At 38.1% G+C, this 16609-nt stretch overlaps 1 protein-coding gene across 1 annotated transcript in view; it reads left to right on the top strand.

The window, feature by feature from the left end:
- Positions 1–12824: 12824 nt before the first annotated feature.
- The window catches only part of LOC146518460 (uncharacterized), a 49524-nt gene continuing 45739 nt past the window's right edge, over positions 12825–16609 (top strand). The window contains exons 1-6 of the mRNA XM_085159199.1: positions 12825–12915; positions 13074–13370; positions 13558–13839; positions 13962–14255; positions 14399–14677; positions 14907–15200. Of these exons, the coding sequence (XP_085015325.1) occupies positions 12840–12915; positions 13074–13370; positions 13558–13839; positions 13962–14255; positions 14399–14677; positions 14907–15200 (1522 nt within the window). The 5' untranslated portion in view covers positions 12825–12839. The remainder of the gene's footprint in view (positions 12916–13073; positions 13371–13557; positions 13840–13961; positions 14256–14398; positions 14678–14906; positions 15201–16609) is intronic.

Here is a 16609-nt window from a genome sequence, read left to right as displayed (position 1 = left end):
CTAAGCACATGTCTGGACTGCACAAATCTATTTTATTCATGTTCTCTAAAAGCACACCATGAATAAAAAGTTGGATTTGTTTGCTTGAACAGATACAGTAGGCAGTAGATGATGAAATCTTTCTTTAAAAAATTAACACCTCACATAAAACCTAAACATATGCAGACCACACAAGTGGGCGAACAACTCTGCATTCTAATACTGTAGCTAGCCCAGGGGTGGCCAACTCCAGGCCTCGAGAGCTGGTGTCCTGCAGGTCACCCTGGGTCAACACACCTGAATCAAATGATTAGTTCATTACCAGGCCTCTGGAGAACTTCAAGAAATGTTGAGGAGGTAATTTAGCCATTATATCAGCTGTGATGGATCAAGGACACATCTAAAACCTGTAGGACACCGGCTCTCGAGGCCCGGAGTTGGCCACCCCTGAGCTAGCCTCAATTTCTATACTTTGCATTCATACCTCTTTTTCAAGGTTAAACAAGGTCAAATTTATTATTGTGCCTCTTTGTGTTTCTGGTATTTTTATTTCTGCCATTTCTTTTGTTTATATTTTTACTTCATGTTTAATGTTATTTATACATTTATATTATTTGTATTTTACTTTGCTGGCTTCCTCATTTGCCTTTCTCTCACCTCAGCTTGACAGTTCTCCCACCGGTCTGTTCAGTCTGTCTGCTCTATGAGTATATTGTGTTGTAAATAGTCTTCCTGTTATCAGATATCAGAATGTCTATTTGCTTTTTGAAGGCCCACCTTGTGCCTCTTCTTTTATGGATTCCAGCTTTGTTTTTGTTTTTTCCCAGCCTTTAGATTCTGTGTTTCTGTGGTTTTAGATTAAACAGAGGTCTCTTGCATTTGGGCCCTAGCTCTAGTTATCTGTAACAAATGCACAGAAAACATACAAATAGAATAAAGTGTATATAGAACTTGTTCTGTTTAATCTCAGTCTTTTTATTCTTGGACATTATTTATAATAGGTCTCAGTAAAACCCCTGAGTTCAGCCACAACCTGTTTTAGCATCCTCTTTTTAGACAAACTTTTTTCTAATTGGTTGAGCATCACAATGACAAACGGCAGTTCGATGCTCTGTGAGTTTCTGAGTAAAACAATCTCTTCTTAGCTATGCTGCCTGTCAGTCTGTTGTAATGTGTTAACACCTTTGCTATGGTTGGCAAGAAAAAAATAGCATAGATCTTAATGCATGAGGCCATGTAGCAGCTGCTGGAATAGCATGAACTCTGCCACGCACATGTGTATGCCAAACTGTATTAAACCTCCCTTTGGAATAGGGATGGGTATCGTTTAGGTTTTATCCGATACCAGTACCAAACCGGTATTTTTGAAACGGTGCTTAAAGAATGGAGAACACAAAATTGGTCCAAAAACCTCTCATGTTCAGCTGTTTTTTTGTAAAAAGATAACAATGTTAGCCTTTTCTGCAGCTATAGGGGATTTATGGAATCACTCTTGGCTGGAAGCAGTGCTTAATCAATGGAAAAAACACAAACTTTGTCCAAAAACTTCTCATGTTTAGCTGTTTTCAACTTTTTCTTTGGTCATTTTAGCCTTTTTCGCCAGGGTGAAGGGAATATCTGCCATCAAACAAGAAGACAGCCGCATGTAACTACGATGGTGTTTGCTAGTTCACCTTACATGCATTAATTTAATAACATGGTTAGCCTACTCAACGTAAATTACACACGAACAACATTAAGCTACTCACGCAGAGAAGAACGGCGGCTGCTGCCATCATCATCCGTCATCATTTCTGCTACACTGGCAGGGCTAGGGGCCAGGACTCTCCTCTTCGGGTTCTTGGGGGATGTTGCTAACTCCGGGTCCGATAACAGGCAACCCACCCGCAGTAGATGTGCTCGGTCTTGCAACAAGCTATCAAATATGGCGCACTTCTCGGCTTTTAACAAAATGCTATGCATCGCCAGGTGTTTCATCAGATTCGAGGAGTTACCTCCTTTGCACAGTATCACCTTAAAGCACTTGTTGCAGGCTGCTGAGTTTGCATCTTTTGCTGTGAAGTACAGCCAGACTTTGACCCCTTTGCCTTGGGCATTTTTAATCTGTAGCTCTGCTCTAAAAGAACGTACTTACCTGGGCCCGCCTACTATCCTCGTAAAGGTAAAGTGATTGGCTAGAATCCAAAGTGTATGACATCTAAGAAAAAATAAAGCACTGAAATAAAGCACCGTAATGTGCGCTGCTTTTCGGTCTGGTTACTACTGTTTATGTCAGAACTGGTGCCATGATGGCACCGGATACCGGCACCCATCCCTAGTCCCAATTTCTAGGCTGCATCCTTCGGAAGACCCAGCCTTTGCGGTCTATGTGGGCCGGGTCCTTTGAAGACCAAGAAGGCCGGAAGTGCGAGACTGTGAAATGGGACGGTCGAGCCTTCAGATTAGCTCTTCCTCCCATTTCAGCTTAGTATGAGAAATGGATTTGGGGACCAAAGCATCTAGTATTTTATACAAGGCTGATATAAGTCTGTTTTGATGAGGGTTTGTCTGCAGAATGATATCCAGATTTGTTTCTGGAGGCCGATTGGGAAAGTGAGGGAACTGCGTTTTTACAAAATCTCTAGCCTGAAGATAATGAAAAAAAATTGGAATTAGTCAGGTCGTATTCAGACGATAGGTCAGCAAAAGATAGAAAGGTGTCCTGACTGTACAAGTCCTTAACAGTCCCAAGTCGCCATGGATCCACAATCCCCAGCTCAGTTTTGAAAAATTCTAAGGTTTTAGCAGATTTACTCAGGGAACAGGCCTTAGTTGACGATCTATCCAGCAGAGTGTCCCGAACCAAGTTAAAGTCACCTCCAATAATAAGATGATAGTTTTCCAAATTTGGAAGTGAAGAGAAAAGTTTAGCTATAAAAGAGTCGTCGTCCCAGTTCGGCCCGTACACACTAGCCAGTATCACAAGTGAGCCCTGCAAGTTTCCTGACACAAATGTGAAACGGCCATCTGGATCAGCAACAATAATAATTAGATCTCTTAGATCAAGTGATCTTTTGCTTTTAGCTGTACCAAGGTCGAGGCTGGTTCATAGAGGCGATCGAGCATTTGCAGTCGTAGCGCCTAAGCTGTGGAATAATTTACCCCTATACATCAGACAGGCTCCCACTGTCAATCTTTTTAAGTCTTATCTTAAAACGCATTTTTATTTACTGGCTTTTAATACAGCATGAGAATTATTTGTTATTTTATTAGGTATGTTGTATTCTTGTACAGTTTTTTTATTATGTATGTTGTATTCTTGTACAGCACTTTGGTCAACGCTCCTGTTGTAATTAAATGTGCTATATAAATAATTAAACCATTAAACCATTAATAACTTTATGTTGCTCAAACAGAATATTATTACGAATAAGTATGGCTGTCCATCTAGCCTTGGCATTAAATTTGAAATGATATATATTGCCGATCCAGTTTCTCTTGAGTCGCCTCATTTCTTTGTTGCAGAGATGTGTCTCTTGAAGAAAAAACACTTCTCCTTTAAGCTGCTGTAAATGCGCCATAACTTTGTTAATTTTGGTTGCATTCCCCACACCTCTCACATTCCAGGAGACAATTCTAAGACCATTGATTGTGTTCGACATACCTTACTGTATTCAGACAGGTCTTTGATTTGACAAGTTGACAGTGGCCAGGGGAAGACTGGTGTCTGTATTTGAGGTAATAGACTGTGAACAGAACAGGGGGAAAAAAACAGAAAGAAAGAAAAAAAACAACACAACAACAACAACAACAACATAAAACAGGACAATACATACATGCAGATCGAACAACATAAATTGGACCTGGAAACCCACAAAAACAAAAAATCTTACTATACAAAAACGGACAGAAGAAAAGCACAAAAAAGGCAGGCTGAGGTATTGTTGTCCTCCATTTGTACATGGCAGGAATCAGACTGTAGGAGAGGTAATAATAATGAAAGAATGTGTGTTTATATAAAGTAAAACAGTATATACATATATGTGTACGTAGCAGACTAGCATGCCAACAGTGGCATTAGAACAAAGTATAAACAGGGGTATTGTAAAGGAAAATGAGAGAAAAACGGAGAAAAACAATAAGGTTAGAATTACTCATACCATGCTGTCCTCTAGGTACCAAACATCAAACTAAAATGTCATGAGCCCTTCTACGGAAGTGGCAGGATCCAACCATGACCCTCAGATCAGGTTTCCAGAATGTTAGAACTCAGGGGACGGTGTGAGGCGATGTAGCTCCGAGCGTTGCCTGGTGACGCCAGTCGCTTCCGGTTTCCTTTGTCAGTCATAACGAACAGTTTGGCCGGGTAGCAAAGCTGAGGCTTGAGTCCAAGATCATACAACTCCTTCATAACTCCACGGTAAGCAGACCGTTGTTCCAGCTCCTCAGGGCAATAGTCCTCGACAATATGAATGGGGGTGTCCTTATATTTCAGTTTACCCCGCATTTCCCGAGCTTTGCGCACAACGAGCTCACGGGTCTGGTAGCTATGGAAACAGACAACAACCGCTCGGGGTTTCGCGTTGGGGTCCGGTCTTGCCACCAGTGCCCGGTGGGCTCGATCCAACTCCGGGACCGTTTTCAAAACGTCCACTCCAAATATGTCCACAAGCATCTGAGAAAAGAACACAGTTGGCCTGGGCCATTCAATATTTTCAGGGACTCCCAAGAGGCGAATATTGTTGCGGCGGCTCCTGCTTTCAACGTCGTTGGCCTAGCTCTCAGCTTTTCGTTATCCTCCACCACCACCGCTAACTTAGCCACCACGTCCTGAAGCTTCGCATTTGTAGTTGTGGCCATGGTTTCCAAAGCTGTAATCTGTTGGCCATGACTGTTGAGAGTTGTTTGGATGCTGTCTAGCTTGTTTTCAAGTCGCTGAACGGATGTCTTGAATTCTGCCGAAAGCGAAGCTTTGTGCTCATCCAGCGTGGTCTAGCCGCACCGAGCTCATCTCTTTTTTGCTCCTGGTTCCTGGTGTTTCTACTGGTCATCTTGGCAGATTATGACACCAGACAAACAATACCACCAATACAAGTCCCCACTTTGTAGCGGGTAGTGAGAAAATTATCAAGTAGTTGTGATAAAAGTAGGAGCCCTGCGAAGAGCGACTATTCCGACATGCCGTCAACCGGAAGCCCCCATGATTTGGCACTATATAAATAAAATAAAAATGAACTGAATTTAATTTTCTGTTTGAGGTTTATTCAGCTTTGTGAAAACTTTATCTCAGCCAAACCGATTTACTCAGGAACAAATAAAATACTGAAAAAAAAAAATTAAAATAAAATCTTGAAGTTATCCAAGTGACCTATATATCACGTTTAACCTGAGTGCTGGGAGTTCGGTGTTCTTGCCGGCTCTACTGAGCTGGGACACAGCTTTTATTCAGGTTTTTGGTCCTTCCCAGTCATCATCATGAACTGTGACATGGGTCACAGTTCATGATGATGGGTGACAACACACATTAATCAGGATATCAGCCCAGGTAGAGAATGCTGTGAATAAATTAAATAAAATCAGACCAGCCTGGGCCCAATAGACAGCACTCAACAATTACCACTGGACTTAAGAAAAGAAAAGGAGAACTTCAGCTCCAACAAGTCAGTAGGTCCCATGGATAAGGCTCTCATCATGGGCCAACATGATATGTGCAGTATGGCATTCATTACTGATGTTTCAACTTGTCCCATATGGAAAAGATATATATAAATCTTATAAAGTTTGTATCTGTCTTGTGTAAAACTTGTATGAATAGTATACAAGAGTGAAAACAGATATAAGATCCCTTTAAAAATTATATAAATGAAACTTGTATGTTTTGGATATTTACTAAAACAATATATGAAAGTAATGAGAAAGTGGTCACTTTCATTAGTAAATCATATAAGCCTTATATGATTCACTATATGAAGTAGGCCACATCTTATGCAAGTATTTTATAAGTTTTTACTATTGCTTTTCCATATGGGGTTGCTCTGCCTGGAAGCTAAGGTGGAAACCTGGTCCTGGCCTGGTGGCTGGTCCTGCCGACTGGGCCTGCTGGCTGATGGTGGAGCCTGGTTGTGGCCTGGTCGTTGAAAAAGAACAAAGAAAACAAAATGAATGCTTTGTGTTTTATATCACGTATATGGGATGAATGTCCAGTATGTTTATTGTCTCCACTGGTTTCAGTTATGTAAGTTCATTCTAAATCAAGCTCATGTATATTACTGATGATTACTATTATATCTGCAGAAGAACAGCAACCTAATCCAAAAAGAAAAAGCGTTGCTGATATAAAAACCCAATATCAATGATTCCACAAAAATTAAAAATCAACTGCAAGAATTAAAAAAAAAATCAAATCAGGAGTCAAAAGATTCAACAAACACAAACATTTACATTTCAAGCATTAAAAAAAAGGTTCACCCATACAAAAACACAAACTCAAATGCATTGAGCAAGAACCCAAAAGACAAAACTCAAAGACCATGGCAACTTTTCACTGGTGAATGCTGAAATGTTTTATTTTTAAAAGATATAAAGTTTTTTTCCATTGATAACATAATTTTGAACATAAGAAAAAACAACACAAGGCCATAAAAATTAAATTAAGTCAGCAATGGAAACAGTGCCTATATGTATTTCTGTAGCCTGTTAAATATGATGTTTTCTGATGCTGCCTGTGGTTTTCTGATAGCAAGTATATCGCGTCTCAAAACCACGTTTCCATATACTCAGATAGGTGTAGTTTTCATAGTCACAGTATTCAGCTCCATCACGGCTCGACATTTGCTATTTGCCATCCTCACCTCTAACTTCAGTTTGTTATCATTGCTTTATATTTGACTTGGTTTTATGTTTAACCCGATCCCTATTTAATGTTGATTTTTATAAAATATCAAATGTTTATGTAATTACAGTATTTTACGTAGAGTGACAGAATTACACTTAGTGGGAGTTGCAATCTTTTAACATTTAGTTTTTAATAAATTCTCTCTCCAGCAGATTTTTGTTGATGATATCAAAACGAAGTTAGTCAGAAAACCGAGTATTTACTTTCATGGTCACCTGCTTGATGCGGTGATGTTAGTAGCCTTTCCTCCACCAAAACTGACTCTGAGTAAATCCTTGATCACAGTGACAGCTTCAGTCATATTGAGCTGTGAAGCTCCGTCAGTGTAATTTCTACATTGCAAGCCAAGTGTCTACAGGCTCCTCCTGTGTGCAGACACTGACAGGGACTGTGTTGTTGGAGATGGTTGGAAAGATTTTACCTGATGGAGCGGAAGTTTGGTGTACTTATGTTGCAAAACTGGATACTTTTCTTTTTATGTCCCATCTACTTTATGACCCATCTACTATTGCCATAAACAGTAAGTAACGCTTCTGCCATGAACTTGATATTATATACTGCAATTATAGTACATAGATGGACTAGAATCATCATTTTTTTCACCTAAACTGAAAGTGAGACCACAGGTGATCACAGAGATAGACTCAGTCATACTGCACTGTGAGACTCCACCATATGTTTCTATATCTGATTGTTATTTCTGCACTTCAAGGCAACAACTTGCCAAACAATTTTCTTGTCTGCAGAAGCTGAATGATCTGAAAAGCTATTGTTTGCACATCAAAGTGCACCTGTTACAGTAAAACTGGTCTGTTTGTACATTTTTATATATCAGTCTCCGTGTGCAGACAACAATATTACAATATGCAGCAAAACCACTCAGACAAACTCACATTCAGACAAATATGTTAAAAGAAAAGTTCTCTTGTCTGACACAACAGAAAGCAACTAAACTTCTGGAGATGGCCGGTCTCAGACCACATGGAGAGTGAATTGTTCTTACACGCCCCAGACGGGAGGGTCAAACTCTTTGTACAGTGACTCTTCCTCCATCATCATCAAAAGTGAGTGTGCGGCTTTACCACAAAGTACTGATGTTAACTTAATGTGTGAAAGCAAAGCATGCTTTCAGTATGTTGGTCAGGCACAGATGTGATCTTAACTGCTGTTAATGTTTCAACTCTTCAGCTCCTCTTCCATGTAAACTTCCATATTATTATGTACTGATACACCACCCTAACAACAGACGTTTTGTGCTGTAATATGTCAGTTGTTGTTTATTTAAAGGTTGGAATAAGAACCACAGATTTAACAACCTTCATTCCTGGGGACAGAATTGATCAAGGTATTGTTCATCTACAGCAACCTAACCTCCATTACTGTACAAAGTAAGGGACTGTCACTCTTGTCCTACCATATCTTAAAAGGAAATGAGATTAATAAAACTTTTTCACTTTTGAGTTTTAAAAACCTTCATTACAAGTAAAATGTTTTCTACAGTAAGATACAGTGTTAAGTCTAATTGTTGAATGTTGTCATTGTGTTTCTTAAATTTGTAAGTCTTAGTTCAAACTATGGGATCAAGACATTCCTTTGATCCTGACCACCTCTCCAACCACTCTGTGCTGGGGAAGGTTTTTATCACAGACACATCCTTTTTTAAGATTCTGCACACACACACACACACACACACATGCATACAGGTGTTTACACATACACACACATAGTGCCTTGTCTTAGAACCAGTGTTGGTCAAGTTACTTGAAAAAAGTAATCAGTAACTAATTACAGATTACTTCCCCCAAAAAGTAATCCCATTACTTTACTGATTACTTATTTTCAAAAGTAATTAATTACTTAGTTACTTAGTTACTTTTTAAAAAACATGATTTACAACCTGAATAGTTGATAAAGCGATAGATATTTCAGCCCAATTCTACTTTTTTTGCATAATCCATCATACAAAATGCAATCAAAGGGAAAAGTCTCTTTTTAAAACTTGTTTTATCAGTTTTAATCTTTTAACTTTATGCATCAAGCAAAGATTTAATTATATGACTCTCTCTGACTGGAAGAAATTTGTTTAACATTTAAACCTATTCTCTGCACATTCCAGCACATAAAATAAAATACTTTTTTGTGTTTACACTCAGTCTTTCAAATAGATGCAAGTAAAACACAGCAGAAAATAAATAAAATCAAAGACTAGCGGTCCTGTTGCTCTATTTTCACCTGTAAAGCAGGAGTGGGGTAGGCGGAGGTTTGCTCAGGTGCAGGTGTGCCTCAGCGGTCAGTTGAAGAATCCGCGAGTTTCTCTGTGAATTTCCCATTATGTCGTAGCGCACTTGGTGCTTGCTCGGAAGTTTAGGTGTTTTTTTTGCTGTAAAGAGTTTGTAAAGTTTTCTTCCCACACACAATGGACACTAATGTTTTTGTCACTTTTTATGGAATCAAACTCAAAGTAAGGTCAGTATTTCCACGCTTTAAACGCTGCACTCTCATACTCTCTCCCGCACTCGATATATGATCCATTGTTGATCTGCACACAGCTGTTGTCACGAACGTCGCACTCGCTTACGTCATTGTCATGAGACATTCTCGCAACAAAAATCACAGTTTTAGTAACGCAGTAACGCAGCGTGCTTACAGGAAAGTAACGGTAATCTAATTACAGTTTTTGCAATAGTAATCCCTTACTTTACTCGTTACTTGAAAAAAGTAATCGGATCTGCTTAGAACCATTTGGGGGTTTTACGGTGGGAGGTGCTTTTGCTGTGATGTGTATTGTGCTGTTTTTCCCAATAAAAAGCAGCGAGCGGAAGCTGGAGTCGGGGTCATTTTGTGTTAGGATTCGAAGTGCGTTCCTGAGACACCGACTGGGGCCTCCCTTGTGCAAGTAAAATCGATCGATCGCTGACTGTCTTGTTTTCCGTTCTTCATGAGGAATAAGTTTCTAAACTAGTGGGGCATGTGGAAACACAGACCCAACATGCAGCTCATTGTTTTTTTGTAGGTTTGGTTAACCTTTTGCTGTAATCTGTGTGATCCTGAGAAGTCAATATTTTAACTCCATTGATTACATATTGATTACAAAATACAAAGATTTATTCTGGAAAGTATCACAGAGATGAGCTGCCCTTTGACTTGTCAGTTCAAATATTAAAATGTGTTTAAAACTTTAGCAGAATGAGGCCTGTTTGTTCTCCAAGTCTGTCATGCTTCTAGTTATTTAGAGGCCAAAATCAATTTTGAGACATTATGGAAAGAGATTTGATGATAACATTAGTACAGCCCCAGGAGAGACACGTATCTACCCAGAGGTCCACATCATTATCACTTAGCAGTTTATATCACTTATATTTATTGTTTTAAAGGTTTTGAGAACAGCCATTTATTTATTATTTGTACTACTTTTGTCATGTTAAAGCTGTTGCAGGCCTTCTCCTGGGCCTTCTCCTGAAGTTGCCTGTGTGGGCGTGTCCTACCATCCTCCTTAGGTGCCACCTTTTTCTTTGGTACAGCTGACTCCCATCAATAATTAAAGGTATTTAAGGCCAGAGAAAGGTGAGCTCTAGGGCCAGAAAAAGCAGATAGAATGGCTAAGGAAGTCATTAAAAGAGTACACGCAGAGCTACAGATACCATTATCTAAATCTGAAGGAAAGTGTATCGTTTGGAGTGAAAGTAAGAAGTTATGGAAAATGGTGTGGGATAATGAAACTAGAGGGAGACAATTGTATAGGGTACAAAATACAGTAGAAGTAAAAGAAATAGAGGACTGAATAGCAGGGAGGAGACTGTTATATGTAGAACAAGAACAGGGTATTGTTACCTGAATGACACTCTTTTTAGGATGGGGAAACATTTAAAGGGGCTGTGTAATCGGTGTGGTGTTATGGAAACAATTGAGAATGTATTTATTAACTGCAGGAGGTATGGTAACTATAGGAGAATGATGAGGGTAGAAACTGGAATGAGGGGGGAACTCAGGTTTGAAAAGGTGGTTGAATGGCTAGGATGTCATGAAAGGAGTGGTTCTTTGGTTTCTGAGAAGTACGGGATTATTTAAGAGGATTTAAAGAGCTAGATACAGTCTAAGTAACACCAGAGGGTGGCAGTAATGCAACTTCTATGGATGCAATAGAAGAAGAAGAAGAAAAAGAAGAAGAACAGCTCTAAGGCCAGATCCTTGTTGATTTGCAGCTAGTGAGCTGTGTGTGTTCTGCTCCTACTCGGTGGAGAGGAGTGTGTTTGGCAACTAATCCTCTTTACTTACTTTTCAGTTTACTGACCAACGCTTGAGTTTTGCTTTGTTTCTTTAAATGGTGATTACAGCTTGTCCGTCTCTTTTAGTTGACCTATTAATAGAAACTTTAATAAAACTCTTTAATTTAACCCCTTTCGCCTTCCTGTCTCCTTTTTCTGACCCGGACACTTTTTGTTACTTTCCCTAATCGCCTGGACCCTTTTAGGGGAACAAAGATTAACAATGACTAACACTGAGCAGTGCTGATTTTCTAACACTGGAAAATAACTAAACATGATAGTAACTTTAGAGAATCAACACTGCTAATGTTAGCCATTGTTAATCTTTAACACTGACTAGGTTACTGTTAGAAATATAACACTGTCAAAAATGTTCATTTAACACTCAAAAGAGTGGATTCATATAGACAGTTTCTCGTGTCAGTTGAAGATTTTGCAGTGTTATTATTTAAAAATAAAATGTCATACATCTTTTGACAAGCTGTTAAAAAGGAGAATAGCAGGTCTTTAGAGACAGTTATTTCAGAATTACTTTTGATTTTGTCTGGAAACACATGAGAGAGTACAGCTCATTTATAATATATAATTTAGCTTCCACCAACATATTTCTGAGGAAAAGACTGCTGCTCACCAACTGAATAAGTTCCTTCCTTTTAAGATCACCTCTGTGCTTGTGTCCAGATTTCCATTTAACTTAACAATATCATCATTATATGTGTTGAGGGCTTCAAAAAGTGTGCTACAGCAGGTCTATTTGGTTTCTGTGTCTCTCTGAGTTTTGATTACAAAAAAGTATCCAGCATTCAGGAAACAGACAAAGAAAAAAATTAGTGTGCGTTGTTGTTTATCTTTTGTCTTTTTCCTGTTTTATTTGGAAGGTTAGTTTTCTTATACTCCTTGCTTTCATTTGACTTCCAGCTTTAGTCTGTAATTTGCTTCTCTGCTCTCATTAGTTTCACTTTAGTTTGCTTTTACCCATGTTCACTCGCCTATTTGTGTATATATGTGTCTTGTCTTGTGTTGTCCTCTACAAAAGCCTTGCTTCACCCACAGCCTGTGCTAGCTTCCTTTAAAACATACTTTCTTCTGATTGGCTGAACATCACAATGAGGAGATTTGAACAGCAGTTAGGTGGATAAACAACTGTCCTCGAAGTCAAACCTCTTTTACTTTATATGGTCTCATTTTAGACAAGTTATTTATAATTCTGTTTGTCCATTTATTCTCATATATTGAGGTTGTTGCTATGCCTTGCAAGAAAAAATATGGCATAGGCATTCATAGTTTGTGGTAATGAGACCTCTGCTGTATAGTTTATATGAACTCTAGCTGTAGCTATACTGTATGCTAAAATGCATTTTTACTTGAAAGGAAGTGAGGGTTTAAAAAGTGTATCATTGCAGGTTCTCAGTATGTGGCGTGTGTCTTACTGCGGCCAGTTAGTGTGACACTTTGAAAACTGTGGTTTTCCTGAAAACAAGTTCTAAAATTAACATTTCATATAGGTGAGAGTCAGAGCAGTTAGACAGACTGTTGTAGTCTGTTCTGCACGTTCACATTGTTCTTTTAATCATGGCTGATCTCCTGCTGCTAGTCGTTCTCTTGTGTAAGTTAAACTTCTTATAATTCATTGTTCATGTCAGCTATTACTAAATATAGTCTCACCTATTATTACTGTTTGGTGTTAGCATGTTTACCTCTAACACAAGTTTACATTTTGAATGTTTTTATTGTTGACTCTATTTTGTATTTTCTTCTTTCCTTCTTCAGATTCCTTTCATGAAATAAAAGCACAAGGTCAGTCGTAGTTTCATGTGTTTATCACTGTATGGGTTTATTAATTTTACTGTTTTGTCTCTAGAGCTTCTCTACAGTAACTCAGCTTTGCTCATCATGAATACTTTTTGTGCATATGTAAACTATTTAACATAGCATCTGTGTAAATGTAATTTCAGCCAGTGTTCCACCTGAACTGACTGTGAATCCACCTGCGATCACAGAGACGGACTCAGTCACACTGAGCTGTCAGACTCCATCATCTGTTTCTGTGTCTCAGTGTGATTTCTACATTGCAAGCCAAAAACTGTCCAAAGGTTCCTCCTGTGTGCAGACACTGACAGCGACTGAGCTACTAAAGATCGCACATAAGAGTTTACCTGCTGCGGTTGAAGTGAGATGTTCTTACACTGTACAAATTGATACTTTTAAACATACATCTCCTAACAGCGAGCCATCCACCATCACCATAAACAGTGAGTGACAAAAGTACATGAACAGTTTATAATATGTTTCAATAGTAATTATGGGGTTGATTAGTTATTATCTCAGAACTTGCAATAATTATGAATCTAAATGTAATTATTATAAATCTACAATATAAAATATATAATATAGATGCAAATTTACTTAATTAATCTAACATGTACCTGAATTTTTCAGATCTCCGTCCACCTAAACTGACAGTAAACCCACAGAAGATCACAGAGACAGACTCAGTCACAGTGAACTGTCAGACTCCATCATCTGCTTCTGTGTCTCAGTGTTATTTCATCATTGCAGGGAATGAAATTGCCAGAACAGCTCCTTGTCTGCAAACTCTGACAGGGTCTGAATTTCTGTCATGGACACGTCAGAGTTCACCTGTAACAGTTGAAATGACCTGTTATTACGTTTATATATATAAATCTCCAGTGAGTAACATGTCACCAGTCACAATACAAAGTGAGTAAATGCTACTGCAATGAACGCAGTAATATGAGGTTTAAATGTGCATCAGATTTTATTTTATTTTCAAAGAAATGTAATGTTTTCTCTTTTAACTCAACAAATTTTTACATTTTTAGCTCCTCGACCCGAACTGACAGTGAACCCACAGAAGATCACAAAGACAGACTCAGTCTCAGTGAACTGTCAGACTCCATCATCTGTTTCTGTGACTCAGTGTTTTTTGTACTTTATGAGAGGAAGAAAATCTATGTCCATCTCCTGTCAGCAGACACTTACAGCAACTGAGCTCCTCTCTTTGGCACAGCAGAGTTCACCTGCTGAGGTGGAAGTGACATGTTTTTACAGCACAGAGCATAAAGGAGGACAATACCAGTCTCCTCACAGCAACAGATATTCCATCAGCATACAAAGTAAGTGATCATGCTGTGAGTGAAGAGGAAAATTTTCATGTGCATCAGAAAAAAACCTCTCAGAACAGTTTCTATTATTAGATTTTATTTTAAATAAAATAAACATTTGCTTATTTAACTCAACAAATGTTTACATTTTTTAGATCCTCGGCCTGAACTGACAGTGAATCCACAGATGATCACAGAGACAGACTCAGTAACAGTGAACTGTCAGACTCCATTATCTGTTTCTGTGCCTCAGTGTTATTTCATCATTTCAGGACATAAACCTGATAAAGCAGCTCCTTGTCTGCAGACTCTGACAGGGTCTGAATTTCTGTCATGGACACGTCAAAGTTCACCTGTTACACTTGAAATGACCTGTTATTACCTTAATATACAGAAATCTCCAGAGAGTAACATGTCACCCATCAACATACAATGTGAGTAAATTCTGCTGAAGTGCACTAATGTGAGGATGTTTGTCTACAGTATCAGTACAAAAACAAAGCTGCTCTCAACTTAAGGGTTGTGGGAAGAACTTTTTCATGTGTATCAGACTTGATCATTTTAAAAAGTAAAACTCTCAGATCAGTTTCTATTAATATATTTTATTTTTAAGTAAATGAAACATTTGCTTATTTAACGAAAAAGAATCTTTACCTTTTTTAGCTCCTCGGCCTGAACTGACAGTGAATCCAATGATGATCACAGAAACAGACTCAGTCACAGTGAACTGTCAGACTCCATCATCTGTTTCTGTGTCTCAGTGTTTTCTGTACTTAATGAGAGGACGAAAATCTACGTCCATCTCCTGTCAGCAGACACTGACAGCAACTGAGCTCCTCTCTATGGCAGAGCAGAGTTCACCTGCTGAGGTGGAAGTGACATGTTTTTACACATTAAAACATAAAGGAGGACCACATAAGTCTCTGCATAGTAACACGTCCTCCATCAGCATACAAAGTAAGTGATCATAACATGCTGCTCTACAGTATACCTCTGTACAGTATGTGCATACATTTTTAGCATTTATAAACCAAAGAATGAAACTAAAAACTGATTTTTATAAAGTTTTTCATTTACATGTAACTGATGTTACATTCTTAAATAAACTGCAATTTCTTTGAATTTAAGAGTCAATTTAAAACAAATTTTCCATTGAGTAACATGTCAGAAATTACAGCTATTATACAAAGTGAGTCAATACTAATGCAGTTAACTAATATGAGGATGTCTGGCAACAGTATCAGTAGAAAAAACAACTTCTCTCAACTTGTCGGTTGTTTGGTGTGAGGAAAATGTAAATGTGCATAAGATACATATATTTCTCTTATTAGGTTTTATTTTCAAATAAATGAAACATTTATTTAATTAACTTGAGAAATCTTTACATTTTTTAGCACCTCGGCCTGAACTGACAATGAATCTAATGATGATCACAGAAACAGACTCAGTCTCAGTGAAATGTCAGACTCCACCATCTGTTTCTGTGACTCAGTGTTTTTTGTACTTTATGAGAAGAAGACAATCTACGTCCATCTCCTGTCTGCAGACACTTACAGGAACTGAGCTCCTCTCTTTGGCACAGCAGAGTTCACCTGCTGAGGTGGAAGTGACATGTTTTTACATGTCACAGCATAAAGGGGGACAATACCAGTCTCCTCACAGCAACATATCCTTCATTAACATACAAAGTAAGTGATCACAATGTGCTGCTCTCTATTGTACCTCATTACAGGATGTGCATTTATTTCTACGAACCAAAAAGGGAAGCTAAAGCCTGATGTTTATAAGGTTCTGTTTACTTTTAATAATGTAATGTAATGTACCATATATTAAGAGGTGATACATTTTTCCATCCTTAAATAAACTGCCTATATCTTGAATTTATTTAACTCCGTCCAGGGAGCAGAATTCTGAGTATTGATGGATGTATTTACAGAGCATTATGTGTTATGCACTGACATCAGATGACAGCAAAACAATATCATAGGGCTTCAGCTACCGATTATTTTAGTAATTGAGTAAGCTTCCATTTTAGAAATTATAAAGTTTATTGCATATAAGACATAAGATCTGTCAAAAAAATTGTATTTAAAATTATATGTAAATTTTATATATATATATATATATATTTGTGTGTGTGTGTGTGTGTGTGTGAGTGTGTATTTATATAAAATGTATTTTAAAAGCTTTATCTTAAATTTAAAAAAGTATAAATAGTTTAAAATATAGTCAAAGGTCCAATAAAACAAAACAAGATATATGTGTAATCTAAATTACGGCACAAAACAGATGATACGATGGTCTAAATGTTAATAATTAATATTAATAATATTTTAGTGTCCAACCTAATAGCTCTCAGGTCAGTG

The sequence above is a fragment of the Neolamprologus multifasciatus genome, chromosome 5, assembly GCF_963576455.1.
Source record: "Neolamprologus multifasciatus chromosome 5, fNeoMul1.2, whole genome shotgun sequence".
Taxonomy (NCBI): domain Eukaryota; kingdom Metazoa; phylum Chordata; class Actinopteri; order Cichliformes; family Cichlidae; genus Neolamprologus; species Neolamprologus multifasciatus.
Note: the sequence above shows the minus strand (reverse complement) of the source record. Positions and strands in the feature narration are given on the sequence as shown.